General features: G+C 37.8%; 1 protein-coding gene across 1 annotated transcript in view; it reads right to left on the reverse strand.

Moving 5' to 3' along the window:
• Tmem156 (transmembrane protein 156) overlaps nucleotides 1-10,916 on the reverse strand; it is a 30,944-nt gene extending 20,028 nt beyond the window's left edge. Inside the window, exon 1 of the mRNA XM_034509501.2 lies at nucleotides 10,738-10,916. Within this exon, the coding sequence (XP_034365392.1) occupies nucleotides 10,738-10,825 (88 nt within the window). The 5' untranslated portion in view covers nucleotides 10,826-10,916. The remainder of the gene's footprint in view (nucleotides 1-10,737) is intronic.
• Nucleotides 10,917-11,275: the final 359 nt, after the last annotated feature.

Below are 11,275 nucleotides of genomic sequence, written 5' to 3' on the forward strand. Positions count from 1 at the left end.
TTGTTCCCAGTCATGGATGAGCAGTTCCTCTCTACATGTGTTTCTGCCTTACCACAGCCTTTGGGGCTGGAGAGATGGCTGAGCTGTTAAGAGCACTGGCTAATTTTCTGAAGGACCTGGGTTCAGTTCTCAGCATCTGCATGGTGATCACACAACCATCTGTAATTCCAGTTTCAGGACACCCAATGCCCTCTTCTGGCTTTCAAAATTTAAACGTGATCCTGTGTTCCAGATTTTCTAAAAAAAAATTAAATGCACAGGGCCCAAGCTAATACAACACCCATACAGCCCCTTGCAACTGTCTAAAACTTCAGTTCCAGAGGATCTCACACCCTCATACAGACATACATGCAGGCAAAACACCAATGCACACAAAATAAAAACAAATAAATTTTAAACTTTGCCTAGGCTAGGATTTACCTGTGATTTAATCAATATGAACAGATCTGAGCTCATGGCATAATTGAGAATAATCCTTTATCAGTGAGATCCATTAAGGACTAGGTAACACATCTTCCGGTGACTCAGACACTGTCAGCTAGTTTTGAGATGTGAAATAGCTGACATGGCCAATCAATCCTACCTCTCCGTGGCTTTCTCACCTTCTCCCTAAAATGTAGTTTAGATCTCTAAGTGCCACGGAGCAAGTACTCCACTTTTAAAGTAGCTACTTTTAGTTCAACCTTGGCTCAGGCTTAAAAGGAAGCCAAACTAGAGACCAATATTAAAAAGTTTCAATTAATGGAGTTTATATTTTAATAGTAATTCCATAAGCACTGATTACTAGTGATTTGTACTGTCATTTAATAATTTAAACACTCATGTCCTAGCCCTCTGTATTTAAAAGTATTTCTCAAATCATTCACATGTAATTTCTAACAGTGAAAAAATTCAAAAATTGAATTTTGGGGGGTTTGTTTTTGTTTTTGTTTTTTTTGAGACAGGGTTTCTCTGTGTAGCCCTGGCTGTCCTGGAACTCACTCTGTAGACCAGACTGACCTTGAACTCAGAAATCTGCCTGCCTCTTCCTCCCAAGTGCTGGGATTAAAGGCATGTGCCACCACTGTCCGGCAAAAATTGAATTGTTAATAAAGGTTTTTCTTGAGGGAGCAGAATTTTATTCAAATAAATTTTATGATGTTATAAATATTTACCGTAAAAATTGTAAAGAGTTCATAATTATAACAAGAGCACTGACTGCTCCTCTAGAGGTCCTGAGTTCAATTCCCAGCAACCACCTGGGTGGCTCACAACCATCTGTAATAGGATCTGATGCCCTCTTCTGGTGTGTCTGAAGACAGCGACGGGGTACTCACAGACATAGAATAATTAAATAAATCTTAGACACATGAAGCCCGTGTTTCCTGCCACCTCTCCATCTTACTCACTGGCACTTTGATCTTGTGAGATTTTCAACTTCCTGAATTTATATTGCTATGACATGACCTAGAAAGGAGAGTGAGACAATTTTGCTGTCAACATTGCAGTCTTATTCAGTTATTTGGCCAGCCCAACTTTCCAGAATGGATGAAATACCCTCTATATTTGGCTATCAGGTTGTTTTATGTGGTCTTTAAACCTCAATTTTAAATAATTCTATTGGAAAAGGAATAAATAGAGGATGCAGCCTTTCTTGGTATAATTTTAAGAAGTAAATCATCCTCCCCAACCACTTTAGGCATTGGGTGGGCCACATTCCCATCTCCATAAACAGGGCTTTGTGAATTGAACTACCTCCATTAATATTCCTGGAGTCAGACATCTACCTGCCCACTCCGAGAGATGTAAATGCATCCCAGAATTACTTCAGTACCAAGTTGGCACCTTTCCTGAGGAAGTATGCAGAATACTAAAGTTAGGGAAGTGCATGACAGAGTAGGAGAAAGGTCCAGGCCAATTATTTTCTTCTTTTCAAAGAAAAGTAAACAACAACACTAAAGAACTGTATTTTCCTCCCTTAACGTTCACAGTAAGAACCTATGTGTTTGTACAAGATGCTTTGTGCTCATTAAAGAAGGAAAATAACACCAGACAGTGGTGTCGCACACCCTTAGTCCCAGCACTCAGGAGGCAGAGACAAGCAGATCTCTGAGTTCGAGGCCAGCCTGATCTGCAGAGAGAATTCCAGGACAGCCAGGTCTACAGAAAGAAACCCTATCTGGGGTCAGGGAGAGTGAAAATAAGCAAATACTAGTATTCCTCTCCCCAAATTAAGACATGGGCTATTGCCAACACCTCTGAAGCATTCTCAGAAGCCCCCCGCACCTTGGCACATTTTAGAAGCATACAAATGCATAGCATTGCCATATGGATTCTTCTGTGATTTATTCTTTTTCCTTAATATGTTTTGGTCATGTTGGCTTTGCATAGCTGTCGTTAAATTGTTGGGTCTTATGAATGAATATATTATATAATTTATCTATTTTCTGACAGTGAACATTTGGGTTGTTTCCATTTTTAGCTGTTCAAAATAATGATGCTTTTGAAGTGTGACATCATACATTCCTGATAGGAATGCAAAATAGCACAACTACATTGGGGAACAGATTTCATTTTCTTATAAGTTAAATATATACTTACCATATGGTCCCCAAACCTCACTCACACAATTTACACACACAAATAAAAACATCCGAATGATCAGATGGTTCTGTTTTACCTGCACACGAGTTTTATGGTAGCTTTCCAATGTTGTAAGAGTCAAGAACTGAAAACAATCCACATTTTCAGCAAATAGTGAATCTAAAAACAACCTTTGATATATGATGGAATATCACTCAGGGACAAACAGAAAAAACTATAAATAACAACATGGACAGATCATAATGGTGTTTTTGTGCAATCGAATAAGCCACCACACAGGTGACGGTGAGTCACATGATTCTGTTTATATGAAATTTAGGAAAATTCACAATACTTGGCAATGGAAGGGTTCTTATGAGTTGGAGCAAGAGAGAACTTTTTGACAAACTGGAAAGTTACATCTTAATTCTGGTTACAATGTGATAGTCAAGTTGGTGAACATAGCTGTTACACTGTGTCTTAAAACTAACTTCTCTTGTCCACAGCTGTGTTGACTGCTTAGTTTTTTTGTTTTTTGTTTTTTGTTTTTTTTTTTTTTTTAGTTTGATGCAATTCTGTTTGTCTATCTTAAAATCTTTGTTACCTCTGCTTTTGATGACATTTTTAAAAGTCATGGTAGGGACCAACAAATCAAGAATCTTTTCTTCTAACAGTTTGTCAGTTTTGGGCCTTACAATGCTTTCAAATGTGTTTTGAATTGGCTCCATATGTGATATGAAATAAAGATCCAAATGTATGCTTCTTTCATTCATAATTTTGAAGGCTTCTCTTATCTACTGAAATAATTAAGTATTTATGTATAATACTTTAATTATTAATATAAGTAATATAATATTCTTTTAAGATTTGGTTCTGCTGTCTGTTGTTTCTATTGATTCTTGTCTGTTGAGTCTACATGTGTTTTATGATGTTTTCGTTAATAGCTTATTTTCTTTGGGAGTTATTTGAGGACTGGTTTGAAGTTTTTTTTCTCTTCCTCCACAGAATATTGGTATTTGCCTCTGCTGGGTGTCTAATGGCACCATTGATCCAAAATGGCTTCAGTTCATTTCTTGCATTGAACTTTTTATACCTTGCACACAATATACCTCAGTATCCAAATTATGGCAGACATGCATAAACTCTCAATAAGGTCTTCCCCCTTACTTTGTTCAAGGTGAAAACAAACAAACGAAGTTTCCCACAGCCAGACAGTTTCCCCGTTGCTTGTCAGATAACTACTCTAAGTTGAGTCTTATTTCCCTAATGCTTTAGCTATTTTCCAATTAGCAAATTGTCAGCAAACTTTGTAAGAAAGGTATGAATTATATAAGAGTATATGTATTCTATGTGCAGCTTCACGATACTCAGTGAAAGCCCGGTATATAGTACTTTTGCTACTAGGAACAGTGCTAATATAATCGTTTGAGGAAAATATTTAGCACTGTCTTATAAAATTAAATAACCAACTCAATTTACTGTTTGCTTCTTTTTAAAATTCATCTACTGAACTCAAGTCCAAATACGATGCTATTTGGAGGTAGGGTCTGTGGGGTAATTAATTCATGAAAGTAAAATTCTAAAGAGTGAGAATCGTGCTCTATAAAACCGGGTCAAGGAGATAACTTGCTCCACGAAAATTCAGGGGAACTAGACAGTCTATATCTCAAAAGAGGGCTCTTACTGGAACCCAGTCACAGGGGCATCCTGACTGTATGAAGCTGAAAAGCTTCTGCAGAGGGGAATAAACAGACAGCCTGCAGAATAGAAGAAGCTTTGTCAATTATACATCTGGCATGAGGATAAATATACAGAATCTATAAAGAACTCAAAAAACTACACAGGTACACACACAAATACAACAAATACACAGCTAAATGTATTTGACAGAGAATTCTAAAAGAGAATAATATCTAATGACCAATAAACATTTGTGTTCAACACCGTCAGCCATCGGGAAACACAGGTTAAACTATGTTGAGATTCTATCTTAGCTCCGTCAGAATGGCTTACCCTCCATTGAGAGAATGAATGGTAACAAATGCCGAGAGGACATCATGAGAGAGGAATTCTTAGGCACCCCTAGTAGGAGTATAAACCAGAGCATGCACTTTGGAAATCTGTGTGGCGGTTTCTCAAGAAACTAAAAATAGAGCTAAGGAGATGATGACTTAGTAGGTGAAAGTGTTACCAAACAAGACTGAGGGCCTCAGTTTGGATTCCCTGAACTTGTGTCAAGCCTAGGATGATGGTGCTTGTCCGAAATCCCAGCATTCTTGGCAAGGATAGGAGGTCAAGGTAGAGTTTCCCTTCTGCTCATGGGCCAGCAGCTACCCTGGAGCAAGCAGTGCAATGGCAAAACAAGAAAGAGACAACCTCACGAAATGTAGAAGGTGAGGAGGGACTCTCAAAGTTGTCCTCTGACCTCCACATGGGCATCATGGTACACACATGTCCCAGCAACACCATCACCAACACACATACACACACCAAAGAACAAAACAAAACAAAAACACTAAAAATAGAACTGCTATGCCAGTTCTGGGGATATACCTGAAGGAATGAGTCAGCCACCCACAAAGATATCTGCCCATCCATGTGTATCAATGGATAAACAGAGATAGCCAGTTTAGCTACCGATCACCAGAGAAATGGATAAAGAAAATGAGACTCCTCTTTGGCTGTAGAGAAGAATGAAATTGTGTTCCCATCACCAGAAAAATGGATAAAGAAAATGTGAGCTCCCTTCAGCTGTAGAGAAGAATGAAACCGAGTCATCTCTGAGAAATGGATGGAACTAGATATCATGCGAAGCAAAATAACACAAGCTCAAAAAGACAAATACAACATTTTCTGTCTTATAGAAACTCTAGATTCAATTATGTATGTGTACGGGACATGAGGATTCCAGGGAGACTGTGAAGACTCAGGCAGCAGCCTAAAGGATGAATCAGAAGAACAGGTGACCTTTAGGTGAAAAGATCAGTAATGGGGGGGCGGGGAATAATGAAAAAGGAATGCCGACAAGCCCCACCATGCGAAATTTTACAATTTTTATTTATAATATGCTTATAATGTATAAAATCACAAGTAATTTAAAAATAAAATATTTTTCTATTAAACTATTTTTTATTAAAAGCAATAAAGTTAGGCACACTAAGAAAGCATTCGCCACCCCACTCCTGTCATATAATGGGACAAACAGCTAGGAGCATCCCAGGCAAGGTTTGCTGTTGTCACAGCTCCACAGCTCAGCCCATAAAGCCAGATTTTCAGAAATTATGGACACATTTGACTCCAGCACATCTGCAAGCACGTTGCCTAAAATATGTACAGAACAGTAATTTGTAGCATCTTAAAACTACGATGATTCAGAAATTTCAGTAACGTCGGGACAAAACTAATTTATCCATTTAATCTTTGTCCTTCTTTATGGAAATTTTCAGACTAGTGTGTGTTGAGAAAAATGCTTCACAACGGCTGAAGTAGGTGTGTGTGTGTCTCTGTGTGTGTGTGTTGAAAGAGAGAGAGAGAGAGAGCAAGCACTCATGTATAACCAAGATCAAACCCAGAGCTTTATACATGCCAAACACTTGTTCTACCACTAAACTACACTCCCAGTAGTTTAGTTGAATATTGAATCAGTTAAGAAGACGTTATATGTAAAAAATATTTAGCCCCATGTCTGGTATATGCAGATGCATGTATTTGTTAAGAGTTTTTACAAATGTAGAGCCAGAGGTCTAGGGAGATGGCTCAGTCATTGAAGTGCCTGCCATATAAGCATGAGGACCTGACTGAGTCCCCAGCACACTTAAAAATAACAGACACGGTGGCACACATCTGTAACCCTAGGACTGGGGGGTTGAAAACAGGCAGATAGATCCCTAGAGATTACCAGGAACCAGTCAAACCAATTCATGAGCTCTGGTTCAGTGAGAAGCACCACCTAAAACAATTACGATGGAGAGCAATAGAGAAAGATGCTTGGCATTGGCCTCTGGCTTCCCCATGTACTACCTCACCCCACCCCACCCCCTACACACTTTAAATGAGCCAGACGCCGTGGTGAGCACCCATAGTCCCAGTACTAGAGAGGCTGAAGTTGGGAGAATCACTTGAGCCTAAGGGTTTGAGAGCATCCTGGGCAATACAATTTGACCTCTGCCAGTTCAAAATTTAAATAGTCATATGTCCTAAATAAACCTTATTAGCGATAATTGATTAAATTTTTATGAAGGAGTCAATAAGAAGAAAATAAAGTGCCCAGTTTGAAAACAAGGACATTTCATTCATTCATTCATTCATTCATTGCAACTCCGTCAATACACTGCCTTTGTAATAGAGACATAAACACAGAGGACACTCTGCAGAGTTGAGGAGGGGTTGTCCTATAATTCACAAGAAAAGGTGCTTCATCCTCGGTTTGCCTCAGTTTACTGCTCATTACAATAGAAATGTGTGTAATGTGTCTATCATTACATTACATTTACACTCATTACACTAGAAAGTATGGCACGGAAGAGAAACGAAAGCCAGTGAATCTATTTTATGCGAGTTTGACTCTTCAAAGTGAGCAACATCAAAACATCTGGTTACATAATGAGACTCCCAGTGTATTCATCTGCATTGTCCTTGTGCTGCTTGCCACAAATCTCTGTAATGCCCCACCGTGTCTGCTCTTATAAAGGTTTGAGATATTGATATGCGAACATTTTATTTGAAAATCAATAAGAATCAGGACTTCTCTTAGAAAGTGCTTCTGTGAGCAAAAATAGTTAGGGATTATTTGAACTTTGTCAAATTATTATTATTATTATTATTATTATTATTATTATTATTATTATGGCAACTGGGAACAGAGGAACCCTCCTCCCTGCATAGGCCTGGAAACAACATTAATGTTCTCGTAACTCCCTTTTACATCCTGTTTTATTCTTTATGGGGTTGTACTTAATTGCTCAACCACTGGTCTTCTTCATGACCGAAAACCCCTTAAGAGAGACTTGCCTTTCCTTTTGCAAGAATCACCTTCCCAGTACAGAGAGACACCAAAAATAAGTGAAAGAATAAAGAGCACTGGAATCTATCTAAGGTTTAACCTAGTCTCCCTCTCAAATTTTACATGTGTATTTTGTCTGCATGCATTGGTGTGCACCGTGTACATGCCTGGTGGCTCTGCACCCCAGAAGACAGTGGAGGATCCCCTGGGTCTAGAGTTATACTATTGTGAGCTGCCATGTAGTGCTGAGAATTGAACCCAGGTCCTCTGGATGTGTAGTCAGTGCTTTTAAGCATTGAGTCACCTTTCCAGCCTCCCAAATCTCCATCTTAAAGGTTTCATCCAACAAAAGCAGACCCTTGACTTTGTAGTTTGGGAATCAGTGTCTCTCCATTCTCTACAAGCAATTGAAGTGGGCCAAGCTGTTCAACAACTGCTGTGTCCTGGATACCTTTTAAACTAATTGGGGGCTTCAGACCATTGTTGGACAATAGGTTATCTTGCCAATGTAGCCTTGTTTAGTGGCAAGCAATAGCTAAGAATCTCTCATTCTTAAAATTAAACCAAATAGCTAATACTACATAATTGTAACAATGGAAAATTCCTGATAATAATCATTTGAAGATTTGGATGCATTCTTGATAAAATATGATCAGATATAATGCTGTCTTTTCAGTTTGGGGCTTAGAAAGTTTCTTGTTTTGAAACCAAATATATTAAATCTAACTTATGCATGTTCCACCTTGAAATTCCTTTTGAATTTGTTTAACATGGTAAAGACAGGGTATTGGTGAGTAATTTAGAAGTCAAATAATTTTGCCATATTTATTTTAGAGTTAAACAATCTGAAGGAAGAAAAGACAAATGCCTGACAGTCTTAAGGCGTACTTTTCTGCTTGAGAATGATGTCTCTTCATCATCCAAATAATCATACCAGATTCGTTATGAAATTCACTGATTGACCATTCAATTCATTTCAAAAACTAACTCATATTGGGATTAAAAACTAACATCAATGGTCAGGTATGGTGGCACATACTGTTAATCCCAGCACTTGGGACAGAAAGGAAGCCAGATTTCTGTGAGTTCAAGGCCAGCCTGGAACATAGCAAGTTCCAGGACAGCCAGAACTACATAGGGAGACCTTGTCCTCTGCACCCCTCCCCCAATTAAGTAACAAAATAGTTAAATTCCAAATCTCCTTAATTTAATCAATGTAAGGCTATAGTTTTGAGGTTACAGTAATAATCCTGATGACCCATAGACTATTATAAAGTGTAATTATTGTACTATTGCATATGTGAAACAGTTAACCCAATAATCAACACTTTGTGGTGGCTTTGAGCAAAATTCCTTCCACCACTGAAGGACACCAGGAGAAGACAATGGTTGGCAGACAGTTTTGTTTGCTAGTCCACAGTAAGGATCCTTTGAAACAAAATATCCAAATAATTTTATCATCCTAAAGAATGAAAACAACCATTGATGCTCTTCTCCAACCAGAAAACAGAGTGGTTCTTTCTGGTTTAGGGCAGCAGTGAGAGCACAGTGTCAGTTGAGAGAACAAACATCATAAATGGCACTTGTCAGCATGAAGAACAGACCAGCACTTTCGGGCCAAGGAAATTCAGCTGAAGTGAATTTTGAAGAAGAAGAAAAAAAAACCCAAAAAAAACCAAAACCAACAACAAAAACAACAACAAACCAGCTTTCATCTGCTTACAAAATCAAAGACCCACTAAGGCTCCCACCATGAACCTCTCTGAATTTCCCTGGGCCACACTGGTCTTCTGGTGTCACCTCTAGAAAGAACTAGCAGTCAAGAGAACAATGCCTCTGTCTTTTCCCTCCTCCTCACAAGCCTTAATATGATCTCAGAGTTAGCACCTCTCACAAAGCACTGACCAAGTTAGCAAACAGTGTGTGCCAATCACCTGCTATTCATTAGATTCAAACTAATTGGTCAATGTGATAGGGATATAAACACAAAGAAGGCCTGGCTTTGGTAGCTAAAAACACGTTTTTACTCTCGATCCAAAATATCTTAAAAATAACTTGACTTAATTCTATTTTCTTTAGGACACATTTTCAGCGGGTGAAAATAAGCATCAAAAATACATACTATGCTTGCCCAATCTGAGCAATTTTTAAAAAAAGAAGAAGAAAATTTAAATTCGATCATTTGTAAAAATTGCAGTTACAGTGTTTATTTAGCAAAAATATTTTTATCTGGCTACTTAGCATCATTTAATGTACGACATTAAATAATCATTGCAGTATGTCATCAAATATAATTAGCAAAAGTATTTTTATCTGAATACTTAGCTTTGCATATATTCAACAATAAATATTCATTGCAGCAAGCTATCAAATGTAAGTTTTTCTCTAGTTTTAGTAAATTTATATGATTTCTATTTAGTAATAAAACGGTGAAATCTTTTTTTTCTTTTTTCTTTTTATTAAAGGCTAATGAGCAGAATTATCCACAATAACATGTTTTCCAATCTTTTAGTAATATGTAAAAAGTAGTTTAAATTCCCACCCCACCCTTTTTGTTTGTTTGTTTGTTTGTTTGTTTCTTTACCCTGAAGTTTCAACAACCATCTAACAATTCTTTGAAGGGCTCTCAAAATGTGTTCTGTCCTGTTTCCTATGCTCTCAAACACACACATAGCTGCCTACATTTGTACCCATCTGGTTTTTACTGTATATTAAAAATACTAAAATTTACTTCTATTTTTCTAAAATCAGCAGTAAATTATTAGCATCACGTTGTGATCAAATGGATCATTTTAAAATAAATAAATGTCATTTTCCTTAGTTAATAGCTCCAGAATATAAAAGCAGATGTATGATTATTTTAAAAGAAGGAGACAGTTTTAAAGAACAAACTCATAAAATGAGTTAAGTCCCATGTCTGGAATCTAAAATCAGACTTTAAATATTTCATTTCATTTTCATTTTCAATTGTAGCCATAACTACGTCCTAAGGCCACTATCACTTAAGTCCTAAGTCAGCAGGCAAGAATTGGCATCTCATTTCACTTAAAGGCTTTTCAGTCACTGAACTTCAGTTCACACAGCATACACCCAAAAAGATCTTGTCTGTCACCACGAGCTGACAATGTACTCTAAAGTAAGAAAGGAGACCTCAGTCGAAATGATTTACTTACCTTTTGGTGTCTTGAAAAATTCTGGCAGGACTAAAATGAAGGTGACCACTATTGCCACAAATAATTTAAGGAAAGCTGTTTCTGTCATGTCTACTCACATGACACAAATGTGTTTCCATCCGTAGCCTGATACTATGTTGCTTCCTGCTTCTCATCTCGGCTCTACTTCGAGTTCCTGAGATTCACCTCACACTTCACTTCCGTTTGGGTCTGACTTTAGAAAAAAAAAAAAAAAGTTACCCCGAACTGAGACTTCTTCATTTTGAGTCACTTTGCCTAAATAAAGCCATCTTCTAACAAGAGCTGTTGAGCTAACTGAGAAACAAGAAGGATGAGGAAGTGACCTTGAGAAACAAAGGGGGTCTGGCTTCTCATGTTTACCAGTGTGTGAGAATACAGGTAAACCTACAACATAATGACCAAAACCAAAGGCCAAATGTCAGTGGCACCCTGGTTTATGAACGTCACTCACTCACTTACTTAGTAAATGATAGTTGATCTCTTGAAAGCCAGATGCTGCACTGGATTCTGGTGTTTG

The sequence above is a fragment of the Arvicanthis niloticus genome, chromosome 7, assembly GCF_011762505.2.
Source record: "Arvicanthis niloticus isolate mArvNil1 chromosome 7, mArvNil1.pat.X, whole genome shotgun sequence".
Taxonomy (NCBI): domain Eukaryota; kingdom Metazoa; phylum Chordata; class Mammalia; order Rodentia; family Muridae; genus Arvicanthis; species Arvicanthis niloticus.